The sequence below is a fragment of the Equus asinus genome, chromosome 25 (assembly GCF_041296235.1).
Source record: "Equus asinus isolate D_3611 breed Donkey chromosome 25, EquAss-T2T_v2, whole genome shotgun sequence".
NCBI classification, from domain to species: domain Eukaryota; kingdom Metazoa; phylum Chordata; class Mammalia; order Perissodactyla; family Equidae; genus Equus; species Equus asinus.
Window position 1 is genome coordinate 46,308,933 of NC_091814.1, and position 17,936 is coordinate 46,326,868.

Here is a 17,936-nt window from a genome sequence, read left to right on the forward strand (position 1 = left end):
TATTGAGAGGGGAATGGTTAAATATATTATTGAATATGATTCCACAATAAAAATGTTTGCATTTTAATGGCATGGGAAAAGGTTATGATGCAGCAGATATCAAAGAGAAAATATTATCTTAAATATGTTTTTAAAAATGCTTAAGAAGAAAGTGTTAAGATCCTAACCCGTGATTGCTTTTGAGTGGTGGGATTTCACGTCTGTGAGACTAATTTTTATTTTTAAAATGGGATTAACAACTGACATGCTGACATTAATTGCTGACAGTTAAATGAGGTAATTTGAAAGACAAGTTCTTTGGGTATCTTGTATGTTTATTAGGTCACCTTGTAATTATTGTTCGTCTTTCATATGTTTATTGTGAAGTCGATCCTTGTATTAAAGAAGGACAATATTGTATTTTCTTAAATATTAAGTCTCTACATTTATATTTTAACATGGGGGCTTCCAACTCTTTTTGTGTGCAGGTTTTCATCCCTACAATTTGTCAATGGTGCCCAGTTTCCTAGAAATCATTTTCCAAATGTAAAGTTATGTTATGATCCTGGTGATGCCAGTGTGGTTTGGTTTAAGCTTTTTCTTTTTCTTTTATCTACAGCAGCTGGAACAAATCCAGAAGGAGCTAAGTGTCTTGGAAGAGGATATTAAAAGAGTGGAAGTAAGATATCAAGAATTTCTCATCTGTACCAGTTTTTCAATTTCATGAAATTGTCACTTTTCCTTTAAATTGCTACATTATATTTATGGGATTGGCCTTTTTATGTAGAAAGTGACAGATGTTACTTTGGTTTTAATTGAGAGTACATTTTTGTAGAAAAAGCTATCCGAACACTTTCTTAATGATAAAATGCATTCTAAATTTGTTTTCACAGTGTTTTATTGCCATAATTATTCTTAGGTAGATTGAAAAAAAAATCATTCCGTTTTCTTGGTGTGCTTTCATATTAACTTAAATCAACTCCCACAAAACCCTCAATTACTACTATAAAAGTGATGTGTCACAATGTTGTTGTTTTATTAAGTAGATAAGTTTTTACATATCTTCTGTGCAGTCCTAGGTGCTAAGGTTAATTTAAAAGGAAATATGAGAATACATTACTAATTATCTAGGAATTTATAATATAATATAGTTTACTTATAGAAATCCATTGGAGAATCTTTTTTTTTTTTTTTAAAATAATAACTATCTCAAGTAGGAAGCATTTTTTTTTTTTATTTTTTAAAGATTTTATTTCTTCCTTTTTCTCCCCAAAGCCCCCCGGTACATAGTTGTGTATTCTTCGTTGTGGGTTCTTCTAGTTGTGGCATGTGGGACGCTGCCTCAGCGTGGTCTGATGAGCAGTGCCATGTCTGCGCCCAGGATTCGAACTGACGAAACACTGGGCCGCCTGCAGCGGAGCGCGCGAACTTAACCACTCGGCCACGGGGCCAGCCCCTCCATTGGAGAATCTTTGAGAGGCTCATAGGCTACTATGGTGGGAGGTTATTGTCTTCAGCTATATTTAATTTATGTTTTTTTTAAATTATTCACGTTATAATTTTCTTTTGCTGATAACATAGAACATGTTAAATGGTCCTGAGTTTAATATTCAGTGGAAATTCAGTATCCCATGTGGCATTCCTGACTTGTTACTGCCATGTTTATGCCCCTTACTTGGCTGTGTGATTGAGCTGAGCTTGGGTTAGTCAGAATCATTCTGCTTGATTATGTGTCTTTAGTGACGTTTAAAATTTTGCTGTTTTTTCATTAATCAAAATGTAGAACATAAAAAAGAGGCCAGGTTGTTACTATGATTCAGAGGCATAATTTATGCAATAATGGTTGATTAGGTGGCCTTTTTCTCTAGGTTAATGATCAAAAGTTAGAATTTAAGTCATTATTAAATAAAGCTAATATTTGAATCAAGATGAAATGTTACTTTTCTTACTATTTGCAGAGGGTGTTTTTTTTGTTTGTTTGTTTTTTTTAAGATTTTATTTTTCTCCTTTTTTCTCCCCAAAGCCCCCTGGTACATAGTTGTATATTTTGTTGTGGGTCCTTCTAGTTGTGGCATGTGGAACGCTGCCTCAGCGTGGTCTGATGAGCAGTGCCATGTCCGCGCCCAGGATTTGAACCAACGAAACACTGGGCCGCCTGCAGCGGAGCGCGCAAACTTAACCACTCGGCCACGGGGCCAGCCCCTGCAGAGGGTGTTTTTAAAGCAGAGACTGGCCTATCCCGTTGTTCTGTACTTTAGAGAATTGAACCTAATGATTCAGTAACCGTACTGTCATATTTATCTTAATATTTATTAGTAGGTTCTTACCCGGATTAGTGACTAGCTAGTTCACTGTTCTCATAGTGTACTGTACATCTCATTTAAAATACTTATGTTTGTCTTTTTCTGTGTTGGTGGCTTTATTAGTGATGAAAAAATTTATTAAAGAGTTTTTTTTTTTAAAGATTTTATTTTTCCTTTTTCTCCCTAAAGCCCCCTGGTACATAGTTGTATATTTTTAGCTGTGGGTCCTTCTAGTTGTGACATATGGGATGCCGCCTCAGCATGGCCTGACGAGTGGTGCCATGTCTGTGCCCAGGATTCGAACCGGCAAAACCCTGGGCCGCCACAGCGGAGTGCGCGAACTTAACCACTCAGCCATGGGGCCGGCCCCGTTAAAGAGTTTTTAGTTCTTTAAGAATATGTACCATAGAAAAGACTTATCTCTAAACTTTTTAGATATCCTTTTGTACTCTGGAGAAGAAGCCTTAAGGAATTTGGATGTTGAGACAAAAAAGGACTGATAAAAATCTGGGACTGGAAAGGAATATAATATCATATCTCATCTTGACTTATGTGTCTTCTGTTTGGAGTACCTACTATAACTCAAAAAATTGTGTTTTCAGGAAATGAGTGGCTTATACTCTCCTGTCAGTGAGGATAGCACAGTGCCTCAATTTGAAGCTCCTTCTCCATCACACAGGTACAAAGCTCCAAACTTGTAATTGCTTATGATTTGTGTTACAAAGTACACTTAAGGTACTAGTCCTTAGTACCTTAGTAGGGAGCCTTTTCCACGTAATGTACAAAACCCCTAAGAAATTACTTTTGATCATGATCTAGAAATAAGATTCACGTAGCCCATCTGTTTTCTTAATGCTTTAATTTTCATGCCAGAAACAGTCATTGAGTAGAATATTGTAATATTGTGAATTCACTGTTGGATTAAAAGTTTGTTGGATTTCTTGAAATAATGATAGCTTTAAATATCTCATGAATTAAAATCAGATGACATTAAAAATCTATACTTTGAGAACATGAAATGGTAATATTAGGGAAAAATTTGTTCAAGTAAAACCTTGGGCTTTTCCCATAATTTGTTGAATTTTCTTGGGCAGATTGCTTTCCCAGATTTAAAATGAGGGCATCAGATAGATCTGTTAGTTGAGATCTCCCTGGTGTCTTCTTGTGACTCCCTGTTAGTAATTTAATTAAGTCTTCCCTTCTCTCTGCTGTGTTAGAGCAGGGATTACATTTGTCTTGCTCACAACTGTTTCCTGAGGTTTTAGAGTAGTAGTAGTGACTGACCTCATTCAGTAAGTATTTGTGAAATAGAGTGAATGTCTGTGGTCTCTTATAAAGTTCTGTTTGATGAAATATGTACTACCTAAAATTTGAATTTGAACTTTTTTGCTTGAATTCTTCAAAGAAAGAGCAATTTTGTTTTTAATTTGCTAATCTATTTAGGATAATGGTCCAGTGGAAACTTTTCAAACAAATAGTTTTAGGATAATGTGGATTATCAGGCTGTCTAATGCCAGTACAAGAGATTACAGCACCCTCAGAACCTGTGTCAGTTCAGAAAAGCAGCTGTGGATCTAGTTTGGTAGCATATGTGGGGAAAGGAGCGATGGGGGATGTTCTAGTTCAAGAGCAGTCTTGGGATGTTTGATATTTTTCCCATTAACCATTTTATGGAGAATTCTCGTGAGTTCTAGTGATTCTGGGGTCACGTTAGCTGTGTAATTCAGCTTGTTTTCCTCCATATTTTCTTTTAACACACTTGGGAATGACTCACTCTCAGGGATGTGGTTATCTCTGAGTTTAACATTTACTTCCTGATATACATGGGATCTTTGTCACTGGAATATTTATTATGTGAATGCATGCAGGCAAGCGAAAGTTGTCATCTCACAAGATATTTGCTAATAAACTGATAATTCCCATTGTCATATCCCTCTCTGTTTAGTAGTAGCATTTCTATCTACTGTGTCCAAGTTTGTTTTTTTTTTTTTTTTTAGGTTGGCACCTGAGCTAACATCTGTTGCCAAACTTCTTTTTTTTTCCCCCTCCTCTTCTTCTCTCCAAAGCCCCCCAGTACATAGTTGTGAGTGCCTGTGGTTGTGCTATGTGGGACACTGCCTCAGCATGGCTTGACGAGCAGTGCCATGTGCGCACCCAGGATCTCAGCACCTGAAATCCTGGGCCGCTGAAGCGGAGCGCGTGACTGTAACCACTTCGGGGCCGGCCGCCTGTGTCCAAGTTTTTGTTATTCAGTTTCTCACTGATGGCTTGTATTAACATGTGACAGTATAGTATTATATCCATTTAACTGGCTCTATTTATTGAATGCCTCTGATGTGTTTGGCACTGTTGTAGCTGTTGAATCCAGCTGGCAAAGTCCATGACCTTAGAGAGTCCCTTTTCAGGGAGTGTATTTGTGGAGGTTGGGGGAGATATTAAATAAGTAAATATATAATATAGTAGTAGTACATAACATGAAAATAGTACCTTAGGAAGAAAAAATAGGCATACTAGGGGTTTAGTTTGGATAGTCAGGCATCTCCAAGGATGTGACATTTAAGCTGATATATGAACGAAGTGAAGTGTAAATATGACAGAAAGTCATGGGAGAGTTTTAAGCAGGGTCTGATTTAGATTTTAAAATGTTTACTGAGGTTCCCATGTGAAGGATAGAAGAGACTATCCATGTTCCTCCCGGTCCCCTGCTGTTGAAGCCAGGAGGAAAGTTGGGAAGCATTGCAACAGTCCAGAAGAGAGGAGATGATGGCTTGGATTAGGATTTTATTGGTGGAAGAGACCAGAAGTGGTTGTATTGTAAGATAAAGTAGCAGATCTTGTAAAAGATTTAGGATTTCATGAAGTGTATGAAAACGTTGTTGGAGAATTGTTGGAATTTTATGTAAAGCTATCGTCCAATGATTTTCTGGCAGATAGATTGGCTGACAGTTGAAGGGAAAATAGGCAAACATGGTATTTTCTTCAAAAGAGTGTTTTTGTGTTTTCTTAAATAATTTGAATGTCACTTGAGGTTTGAGAGATACACTTGGGAAAAATGACGTAGCCCTTAAATACTGCTGACAAATGACCCTTAAGATTAAGATGTGAAATTAAAGGTGCTAGGAAGAATGTTATGTTATACTGTCCGTATTTGGTTTTTCTTTATTTTTAAGAAGTATGTGGTTGCAATTATAATAACTTTTCTCCCCCACAATTATTAGCTTCATTATTTAAATTTCAGACAGTTTGTTTGTATTCCTGACGGTAACATTTTGGTCTCTCGCTCTCTCTTTTTTTTTTTTTTTTTTGAGGAAGATTAGCCCTGAGCTAACATCTGCCGCCAATCCTCCTCTTTTTGCTGAGAAAGACTGGCCCTGAGCTAACATCTGTCCCCATCTTCCTCTACTATATCTGTGGGACACCTACCACAGCATGGCGTGCCAAGCAGTGCCATGTCCATACCCGGGATCTGAACTGGCGAACCCCGGGCCACTGAAGCAGAACGCGCACACTTAACCGCTGCGCCACTGGGCCGGCCCTGGTCTCTCTTTTAAACAGGTTTACTTTAAAAAGCCTTTTTGTAGATTCATGTATTTTTTTCTGTAATGAGGACTTTCTTTATATGCCAGGTCATTGAATCCCTTACCCAGATTCTGGGTTTATGATTAGATTGTGTATTTAAATGAAAAGAAAAACAAAGGCAAGCAACGGTATTCTTGCCTTCCTCGACTTTGTCTTCCATCTACTTTGATGAGCTGTAATTATCATATCTTGTTTGTTCTCTTCCTGCTGCCTTGTTTAGACCCTCAATATCACATGCAGTCTAGCAGTGATTTTTTAGCTGTCCTACAGTGTGTTGCCAGAAGTCTGATCATGTTTCTTTCCTGCTTAAAATCTTTCCATGGCTTTCCATTGCTTGTTAATTGGTTTAGATCTGACTTTTTGCATGACCTTCCATATTCACCTGTACCTTGCCTACTATTTTTGTGCTTTAGAATTAAATTTAACTCCCAAAACAGGATGTTAGGGCACCTTTGCTTAAGCTGTTCCTTTTGCCTGGAAACTTCTGGATTCATCTCTGAAGTAGCTTCTCCCCAAGGTTAGGTGTTTACAACATATCTTAAGAAATCTCTGCTATTCCTGCATTGAGGACTGCTTTTTTCTTTTAAAGATTTTATTTTTCGTTTTTCTCCCAAAGCCCCCCAGGACATAGTTGTGTATTTTTAGTTGTGGGTCCTTCCAGTTGTGGCATGTGGGACGCTGCCTCAGCATGGCTTGACGAGCCGTGCCATGTCCGTGCCCAGGATCCGAACCGGTGAAACCCTGGGCCACCAAAGCAGAGCATGTGAACCCAACTACTCGGCCATGGGGCTGGCCCCGCATTGAGGACTTATAAATGATGTTTTGCTGTACTTTAATGAAGTTTATCTATGGTGTGGGAGAAGTCATTAAACCAGTTGATTATTTTATTGTTGAGAGTACAAGGGTTATTTGCCTTAACTCTGACCCTGTGCAAAGGAGTTGATGCCATAGGTGATGGAGGATACTGAAGAGTCATGGAAGTCAACATAAACCAGACAAAAAGAAACACAAACACAGAAAACAAACTTCCTTGGCAATAATGTACAGGGAACTTTCATACATCTGTAACTTCTCATTGAATTGATAAGTAATAGAAATATAGCAAGTTATGAAAACCATTTTTGAAACAGTACAATTTCCTTTATTTAGAATATTTGAATAATTTGTTCTTCAGCCACTCATCCAGTTTGTAGAGTGTGTCAGGCATGTGTAAAACACTCTTTTAGGCACTGCGGATACAGCTGTGACTATGACAGACCCTAGAGTCCTGCTGTCATGGCTACATAGCCTTAGGATGGAAAATAAGTTATGCTGATAAATTAATTATTCTGCTTAAAATATGGTATAAGTAGACTTTCTGATTCCAAGAATTAAAATCATCAAAATACATTTAACTCTAAAACCTTTAGTAATTATATTTGATTAGTAGGCATTTCAGGATTTTTAAAAAAACACCTTCGGGTTCTTGTTACAAACTATAATTGTCACTGCTTGATGATGATATTAACATCTATTCCAATTCTGAGATCTGAGATGTGACTACGCCAAATTTCAGTGCGCTTGAGTCTCAACCAAGACTTTTGTTTGAAATGCGAATTTTTGAACCCTATCCTCAAATCTGATCATTAGGATTGGAGGTGGTCTCGTGATTCAAATGCAGCCCTGGGGGATCATACTTTAAAAATATGTAAACACTGATTTGGTAGATAGTGCATATGTCTGTATTACTGACACTTTTTTTTCTTTTTCTTTTTGTGAGGAAGATTGACCCTGAGCTAACATCTGTTGCCAGTCTTCCTCTTTTTGCTTGAGGAAGATTGTTGCCAAGCTAACATCTATGACAACCTCCTTCTGTTTTATGTGAGATGCTGCCACAGTGTGGTTTGATGAGTGGTGCTAGGCCCGGGCCTGGGTCTGAACCTGCAAACCCAGTGCCGCTGCAGTGGAGTGTGCAAACTTAACCACTACGCCACTGGGCCTGCCCCATACTGACATGTTTTTAAATAAATCTCTATATCAGATATCATCAGATATACTTATTTTCTTTCTCATAAGAGAAAGCTCAAATATTCAGCACTAGAGTTTTATAACTATCTTTAGCTTCTTTTATCTTTTGGGGAGAAAAGGGTAAAGATTTCTATTTATTTTACTCTACTCTGTAAAATAACATATCCTTCTGTAATGTCTGAAAAACACCTCAACTCAAGTTTCTTGGCTTGGGAGAGCCGGAAAAGTTAAAATTAAGTCTCTAGGAAGAAAGCAAATTATTGGTATTTAGCAGCCATTCTCTGTTGATTCCTTTCATCTACTGTGATTAGATTCTCTTGCTTACGGCTTTTTACCCCTTCAGGTTAGAGTCATATGGGAAACTTTTCACTCCTTTGGTTATTATAGGTGTACCTTGATTCTGGGAGGTCAGGGATGGGAGAGACTGGGAATCGCAAAGCTATTTAGATTAGTAACCCTGGCTGAGATAGAAGGATAACTGAATATGAGTGTAAAACTTCATGGCTGTTACCATTTTCCATTTCTGCTAATTACTGTCTCTTGCCTACCCAAGTCCCAGCATATTATGCCCATTCGCCAGACCTTCTACCTTTGAATCTTTTGGTATTGTTTTTGGAATATTTCCTCTATTTTCTTTGCTTTTAAAGCCTTTTCCTGAGGCTATTTCAGATAACTGGGTTTTTGTAACACTGAGATTTATAGCAACTATATCATCCGAAATTAAAAGCTTCTCCTCTGTGAATTATAACTAAATTGTAGTCTGTTCCCACTCCTTGGAAAGTGATAGTAGAATGTACAATAGTCAGATACAGCACTTTGCCTAACTAACTGGGACTGTGACTAGTTTTGTTGGAAGCAGATCAGTCTTGTCAGTCTTACTCTTTTGAGTTTATTCTTTTCTGTTTTTGAAATTCTGCCAAGCAAGTTATTCAATTCCAAAGGCAGTAAAGTGGTAGATTCAGACTTGTTCCATCTTTCAGAAATTTCCATATTTGCTTTTTACATCTGCCAACACTAAGTTTCTCCCTTAGGAAACTCTTCTTACAAAGAAAACTTTAAAATGAGTTGCCCTTTTGCTTTTTTTTTTTTTTTCTACTTTAGGTATATTATGGAATTGCAGACATTTTAAAAGGCAGAATAAATATTAAGTTCATACAGTCCCCCATGCACTTATGTAGTCACAACCGTTCCTAACCATGTACAATAAAAAGGGGACAAAAGATGTCGTGGAACATTTTTTTTGGAGTTCTGAAATACGCTGATATCTTCTATTCTTTGAAGAATAAATTGAATCTCTGTCTTTTTCCTGGAGACCATAGATACGTCCTCTGGAGCCCAATATTTTTATTATTGGACTAATCTTGCATTCCTCAAGTAAATCCAAACTGGTATGATGTATAGATTCCCATAACTTTTTTGGAAATCTTTGGTGGCCGAAGTGTTTTAGAATGTGATGTTCTCTCTACCCTCCCGCTCCCATCCCCACTTTTAGAAAGGTAATGCAGTCCATATACCATACATTATTTAATACTGATGAAGGAGTGACAGTTCCACATCATCAAGCACGTTCATAATTCAACTTTGAAGCGTGAATGTTCATAGTTAGTGAGATAAATGGTATCAGAGTTTTTCAGGTCAGGTTCTACCTTCTAATAGGTTACAAAAAAAGTATTTGATTGTCAGAGTTTTGGGTTTTAAGAATTGAGGTCTTATGTAATCTTTTTGAGCCCAATATTTTTAAAAGCCAAATTATATATTGCTGAAAAGGCCATTGTAATCACCAATGTTTATTTATACAAATTTTGTTGTATAAAATTTGTCATGAAATATCTTACTGAAGTTCTTTCAAATACGAGTAGTAGTACAGTTTGTTTCTAAGGAGTCTGACATTGTATAAGAAAAGATTCTGTTAATTTTCAATTGGATTTTGCATCAAAATCAGGAAATTATTACTGTTCTAGAGGAGAATTGTGTTTGTTTGCAGAAGTTGTAACTGTCAGAATAACACAGCATTTGTGCATTAGGTACTGTTTTGTAATTATACATATTATCTCATGTAACCCTCAGGACAAATGCCATGTACTAGGTTTTTTTATCCTTTTCATCTTAGAGATGAGGAAATTGAGTCATGGAGATGCGGTAATTTGCCCAGCATCACACAGTTAGTGGCATAACTGGTACTCTGACACAGACATCCTTACTCTGGAGCCTCTTAGGAAGTGAAAGAGTTTTGGAAATCATCACAGAGTTGAGAATAAAACCTTGAAAAGAAGATAAATAGAAACTTTCAGTTCCAAAATTACAGGGCAGTGCTTCTTCAAGAAGAGAAAACATGTCACTTTGGCAGTCTTACATGAGGATTCTGGAATTATGCTGCCTGGGTTTAACTGTCACCTCCACAACTCATTAGCACTTTGACCTTAGGCGAGTTTACTAACTTCTGTGCACCTCAGTTTTCTCATTTATAAAATAAGGATAATAATACCTGTCTTGACTGATGAAATGTGATAGTACATTTAAAGAAATGAGAATAATGCCTGTCACATAGTGAGCACTCCGTAGACGTTAGCTGCTGCTGTTTTTGCTGTTGGTAGATAGAGTGATCACATTGATTTTGTATGATTTGTTTGAATAGTTGTGTCAAGTGTTGAAGGGTATATAGAATTAGAAAGGAAAAAATGAACCCAAAGACTGATTTATAGTATCTCTTGAGGTGTTTCCAAATTGAGACCACAAGAATTTTGGTTCTTTAGTAAATGAGATTTACCTTTAATTTGACACTGAGTGCTTCAATTCTTATATAAACAATAATACAATATATTCTGTAGCAGAGAAAAAACTCTGTGTTAGGGAACTGATAGAAAAGCATTATTTTGAGAAAAGTCATTTAGCTCTGATCTGTTTGTAATACTCAGGATTATTGCCTTGGTGGAAAGGGAGTAAAATAGTGACAAACTTTACTATTTTAAAAAATTAAAACCATGTTTGGTTTTAATCATTATTAAAATTTATAAGCCAGATGATTTTCAGGTTACGTGTTGCTTAGTATGTTTTGTTTTGGGAAACTGGTTAAATTTTATGTAGAATACATAAGAGAGGAACAGTTTTTGGCTAAAGCCCCATATAGTGTGTTAAAATTAGAAGTTTATTTTTTCTGTCTTAAGTTTATACTAATGAAAAACAAATCAATGACAGCCGTTAGTCTAATTTCATGTGTGTACACAGCATGTTTTTTTTTTTTTTGGTTATTCACTTCACTTATTTATTTAAAAAAACCTTATATTTATTTTCTGTATGTTAAGCCTTAAATGATCTCAATATGCTTTATTTTGCTGATATATTAAAAATTTCTGTGTAATTTAGCTAATGTTGTGTCTATTTATAATTTAAATATGAATAATCCTTTTTCAAATAAAAGTCCAATATAAAACTAGTCACCTATTATTTTTACCAAGAATGAACCACTGTTTTCTCTCTTATCTACCTATTTATTATAGATATAGCTTATATGCACAATTGACTTAAGTCTGTCTTTTAATTACAAAGTATATCTTTGCTCTTGGAAGCAAATAATTTAAGTGAGAGTAGTTGTGTGACATCTAGTTGCTTAACTGTGAATTTCCTTTGCAACTTGGATTAACAGCTGTATAGTTTTCATTTATGTTTTAAGGTAAGCTTCTTGTCACCAGCAAGAACATTAGGAATTTTTTTGTCGTCTTATTTTTCCCCATCTTGATTAAAGTGTATTTTTCCTAACTCAGTTTTAGTTACTACCTTGAAATTTTCCTCTTGCACTGGCCATTTTTTTGATGTCTTTATTCAGTTTCTGTAACTTTGTTGACATTTATTTGAGATAATTGATGATTCTCTTTCATATTTATAGGTTGCTATTTTTTTACTTTTCTCCTTAAGTTATGTCTGTGGAATGAGTTGGACTAATCCAGGGTTTCCCCACTCTTCAGTTAGATAACATGATGTGCCTAGTGTGGTGGTTCACTGTAGACTCTGGAACCTGACTACATGGGTTTGAATCCTAACTCTGCTGTTTGCTAACTTTGGCCAAATAGATAATCTCTCAGTGCTTGAGTTTCCTCACTTGAGAAATGGGAGTGATGATGGTATCTACTTTAGAGTTATGAGGTTTAAATTATTTCAGCCAGTGCCTAGTGCATAGTAAATGCTTAAATGGTATTACTATTGTTATTGTTGTTGTTACCATCTGGTGATTGTGGCTAAATCATTGTTAAGAAGTAGTATAGCATCAGAATCAAGAGGACCCAGCCCAGTCAGTGCTTTCTACTATTCTCTTCTAAACCTGTTACGTTAAACACAGACATAAAAAAACAGAATTAAAGGGTTTATTTTTCATATTTCTGTGCATTAATAAATTTTTCTTAGTGAATAAGATTAAGATCTAATGTAAAATAAATTTCAAACTTTGTAGTCATTATCGATAAAATACCATTTAAAACCTGTAATTTCAGTATCTTCAACAAATTGATGAGTATTTTTTTTAACATATATTTGAAATGTAGTGTTATCTCGCTATACACACTGATATATTAATATCATTGTTCAGGCTTACAGCCAAAGAAATCTGAATTAGAACATCATAAAAAAATCCTATCTAGAAATGGCTATGTTCTGTTGACCTCTATGTGCAGCTACATAATTTTATTAATGTTTATACAAATGGTAGGGGATTGGATTTCCTTAGTAAAAGGAACACAGATTCTGAATGCCTGGCATGTCTTCATTTTCTTCATTCCTATTACTCCCTGGGTGGAGTATACTGAAAATACCGTGTGATCTTGTCATACCAGTGCATGATTTTGTGCAGGGAAGGTGAGCATTGGTTATACTTCATTGGAAGAAACCCATTACAGGATTATGTTCATTCTTTAATTTGTAGTGTAGTGCTTTGAAGGCTCTTTTTTGTATAACTGAGTCTTAGTATAGGAACAGTTAAGAACACGAGTTGAGAACTATTAATAGGTGTTGCTTTTTCTTTTAAGACTACTGTGAGAACAGTTCCATTTGATTTATTGTATTTTTGAAAACAAGAAGTTGTATGTTATTGACTGATTTTATTAGTAGAGGGTAAAATTTATTGAATGTTTACTCTTATGTGGCATTGTACTGAGAACTTAATACTTTGATTAAAATCTCATACCTCTCTGAAGTGTCTTTCTCATTTAATAGATGGAGAACCCAGAGGCTGACTAAGATTAATAACTTGCCCAGAGTTATTTAGCTGCTAAGGGATGAAATTCAGATGCTCTCTGTGCTCTTAAGAGTGCCTCTCATGTTACAACCTTCAAGGTTATTTGAGTACTAAACAGTGATTTTGTGTATTTGTGTAGAGAGAACCGTTTTAATCAGTACGCTCAATTGCTTAAATTTCATTAGGGTAGACAAGAATATAAACATTTTTATAGTAGAGATAGGGAAGAAGAATTTTAAAAATGTAAACTTAGTTTAGCATGGTTGATATATATATATTATGCCGTTTTCCGGGATTAATAGACCTCATAGGGTAATTTATTTTGTTTAAAGATGGGAAGGAGATAGGTGTGATGAAGTGATAAGATAGAAATGGTAAGATAGAATAGGAAGAAAAAGGTAGTCTGGAATTCTAGAGGTTTTTCTAGAGTTAGGTGGGAGAATGTATACAGGATATAACCAAATAAAAAGAATCTGTGCAGAATGCAGATTATGTTTGATCAGGCCAGAGAGAACTAGTATGTAAGTTTTGGGTTATGAAAGAAAGATTATTGGTATTTTATCATTTATTCCATTCCTTTGATAGTTTTCTTTCATATGAGATGATTATCATACATTTTGGAGCTAGAAGGGACTTTAGATAATCTAGAGAAGGCTAGTCCCCACACATCTCACTTTGCAGAGAAGGAAATGGAATGATTATAAGGTACTTGTCCAAGGCACATAGCTCTTTAGTGGCAAAGCATGTTGTGTTAACCATAGCTTTTGATTGCATGATTGTGCTCTTTTCCCAATACTCTGTCTTCTTTTCCTTAGAGTTTCAAACAACTTATTAAACTTTCTGAAAACAAAATTGAAGCAAATACATCTATGTATACACCTGTCTTGTGATTATTCTCTATTGACATTCTTTCATGGTGTAAATATTTAAATTGGGGGGGGTGAAGGGGTAAATTGTTTAAATATTTGCTGATTTTTTTGTTTATGAGTTGTGCATTTATTTGATGTCTGATGAAATTATTGGCAGTAAATATTTTCTCTGCTTAGAAATGAGAAATATTGGACTTATATGTGGTATGTTTCAGATGTACTTTTTCTGTTGCTATTATAAAATGTAAATACTGAAATCACATTTTTCTCTCTTCATTTTACAGTAGTATTATTGATTCTACAGAATACAGCCAACCTCCAGGTTTCAGTGGCAGTTCTCAGGTAATTGATCTATTTAACAGTATGTTTTAGTGGTACCATGAATATAATCACCAGAGCTGTAAGGTCATAGATTCATGAACTGGAATGTCTTGTCTAAAGACAGCTGTTTGGAATGCTGTAGCATTGATTAGGACTCGAATAGCTCTGGTGCATGATCAGCTATTTATTTGCTCATCAGTGGTGAGTTAAAGTTTTGTTTAATAGACTGGTAACATCAGACCTCAAGAGGAAAGAAGTACTGTAAGAGGAAATTCTGAATAATCGACATTGTTTCTGTCAGGGATAAAGTTATAATCTATTGATGAACTACCCGTCATTATGTTGAAATGCTAAGCTTTTTTGTGGAAAGTAAACTATGGGCTTGAGTAAAATAGACTCTAGCTTCACGTCTCTTCTAATTAATTGTTTGATTATTTTGACTTTTACTTTCTTTATCTGTGACTTGGAGGTGCTGATATTTGTCAAATCTAATTTTGATGCTGGACATTTTTTTTTAACGTTTCATATTGAAATAATTTCAAACTTAGAGAAAAATTACAAGAATGATAAAAAGAATTCCTTTAAATCCTTTATCCAGATTGTCAAATGTTAACATTTGACCACATTTGCTTTATCCTTCTCCTCTGTCTCTCTTTTACACATGTACACATAAAATTTTTTTTCTGGATTGTTTGAGTAAGGTACAGACATAATCTTCCTTTACTTCTAAATACTCCAGTGTGTATTTCCTTAAAAACAAGGATGTTGTCTTTATGTAATCATAATATAATTTTAAAATTCAATAAGTTAACATTGATACAGTACTGTTATCTAATTCCTATATCTCATTCAGATTTATAAATTGTCCTAATACTATGTTTTATAATAAAAGAAAAAAAATGAAGCATTTTTAATGCATGTTCATTTGTATATTCACTTTATATGATAGTGCAGTTATTTTTATCAAAGTGAAAAGAGAATTCTTTTGGATCGTACAGCTTTTGTTTGTGTTTTTCTTTTCCCACAACTTAGATGACAACCTCTATTAGTTTTGCGGTTAGTTTCGGTAACTACTGTGCATGTCCTGTGTTATCTTCATATCCAAGCATGTATTTGGCCTATTCTTTTTTTATAGTAAGTTCATAGATTGGTTTGTGTCCATTTCTGACCAGCCATGAAAACACCAGATTTGGGTGTCTTTATAAGACATGAGGGGACATATCAGGAGAAATTTTAAAGCATTAAATTGAAACATACCTTAAGAACTTGAGAGGGAAAAACAGTCTCTGAATCTGGAAACAGGCTTGACATTCACAGCTGGGCCTTGATGTTCTCCCTTTGAACGTAATCTGACAGATCATAAACATCAGACATGGCCACTCTGTGACTGTGATGCAGTGAAGCAGTAAACAGGATCACTTCATAAACTTGTCTAAACACATACAAAAATAAAGTCATTGTGCAAGCCACAAAAAATACCAAACACACCTTTATCCTGGGTGATATGAGCAATTACTCTTCTTTACTAATTACAACTTTAGTCTCACTATGATCCTCTGTCCTTCTAGGTAAGATTTATCAGGATACTCAGTCACAGAATTATCCCCACTTCTTGATGGTATTCAATCCAGAGCAAAGCCTTCCTTCATTGAACCCTCCCCCAGATCACTTAACATGAGCCAGAATCCTATAAATTGTTTCCGACTTCTCTTACTGAGACACCTCTCTCTCGCCTTAGTGTGCTGTGTTCTTCCTTGCAATGAGCAATAAATAAGACCTGTTCAACTACAGATGTGTTTCTATTGGTCTTTGGCTGCAGGGCATTGATAAACTCTACAAAGAGGAACGAGAAAAGGTTTTCTACTGTTGCCATTTATATAGCATTGATTTAGAATTTCTAGCAAATTTCATGAGCTAAAAAGAATAGGAGTTGAATCTAGTTGAAAAAGAAAAACAATCAGAATAGTGGGTTTTTAAAAACATTTTTAATTTTTAGATCAGCACTTACTATTATCATGTAATAGAGGAGACTTCTGGTTTGAGGTAGTACTCTGAGCCATGTGTTAATCTCTCTCCAACCTCCAACCACAAGAAATCCCATTGACACATTGCTGTCCTCCCACTGAAAACTTAAAAGAATTTATAGAAGGTATAAAAATACTTAGGAAGGCATCCTAACATGTGCCTCACCGTATGCAGAGTAAAAGCTTGCATAACGGTTAAATAGTGTGGGGTCTCCCCTAAGACTCCAGGCGTAGCAGCTGCTGAAGGGCAGGGAGGTTGTTGAGGAGGAAAGCCTACTAGTATTTCCAGGATAGAGCTGACATGACAGATTGCACTGAAGACCTTCCCCTTCATTTCTAGTTATACTTTTTAGAAGAGACAGACTAAAAAGGATTGAAAATAGGGGCCGGCCTGGTGGCACAGTGGTTAAGTGCCCACGTTCCGATTTGGCGGCCCGGAGTTCGCCGGTTTGGATCCCGGGTACGGACATGGCACCGCTTGGCATGCCATGCTGTGGCAGGTGGCCCACATATAAAGTAGATGAAGATGGGCACAGATGTTAGCTCAGGGCCAGTTTTCCTCAGCCAAAAGAGGAGGATTGGCATCAGATGTTAGGTCACGGCTGATCTTCCTCAAAAAAAAAAAAAAGAGGATTGAAAATAGAGGTATAGTTGAGGATAAGCCCAGCAAATATATGAATGCTAAAGAATATAGGCAAAACTAAAACAAATAAACAACAACAACAAAAAGACAAGTGCGAACAAAAGTAAAACTCAAAAAAGCATGAGACGGATACAGTTTTTCACATAAATAAAAGGTATAGTCCCCTTAAAGAAGTAGTAATTTGTGTGACATTATATAAAGCATTAGAATTTATATAAAGCAAAAGTTGTTAGAAATTTGAAAAAATTGATTAAAACTCAAACATGGTGAGAGATTTTAAAGTATTGCTCAAGGAATTAAAGTAGTATTAATAGTAGTTATGTAACATTTATTTCGTACTTACAATTCGTGGGCACTGCTCAAAGTATTTTACATGTATTAACTAATTTAATTCTCAGAATTTCCCTATAAGTACTATTACTATTATTTTCTATTTCATTGAGGAGGAAACTGGGGCACAGAGAATTAAGGAGGTTGCCCAAGGTATTATAACTAGTAAGAAGAGGGAGCTGAGATTTTTAACCCAGGCGTTATGGCTTCAGAGCATATACTGTTGAAGACTTGTGTATTCAACCAACAGTTTTTTTTAAGTACCTACTATTTACCAGGTACTATTACAGGCTCTGGGGATATGTTATTGAACAAAAACAAAATAGGCCAAAATCCCTGCTGTAATCAAGCTTCTAGTCTAGTTGGAGAGATACTAAGAGTAATAAAAATAGATTACATTTCAACAAAGAGGAAGTGAGAGAGCAAGCCATGTGAATATCTCTGGGAAGAAGTTCTAGGCAGAGAGATAACAAGTAAATAAGCCCTTAGGTAGGAGCACGCCTGACATAGTCCAGAAGTCCACTGTGGCTGGAGAGGAGTGAGCAAGGAGGAGAAAAGGAGAAATGAGGTAAAAAACATTACAGAGACCAATTAGTGCATGACTTTCTTAGGCCATTATAAAGACTTTGGTTTTTTCTTTGAGTGAAATCAGTTAAA

At 35.7% G+C, this 17,936-nt stretch overlaps 1 protein-coding gene across 13 annotated transcripts in view; it reads left to right on the forward strand.

Annotated features, from left to right (window-relative positions):
* The window catches only part of COP1 (COP1 E3 ubiquitin ligase), a 237,358-nt gene that overhangs the window by 73,173 nt on the left and 146,249 nt on the right, over nt 1–17,936 (forward strand). For all 13 annotated transcript variants that reach the window (XM_070497937.1, XM_014845336.3, XM_070497944.1 and 10 more), the window contains 3 exons: nt 599–658; nt 2,885–2,961; nt 14,246–14,303. In XM_070497937.1, the coding sequence (XP_070354038.1) occupies nt 599–658; nt 2,885–2,961; nt 14,246–14,303 (195 nt within the window). The remainder of the gene's footprint in view (nt 1–598; nt 659–2,884; nt 2,962–14,245; nt 14,304–17,936) is intronic.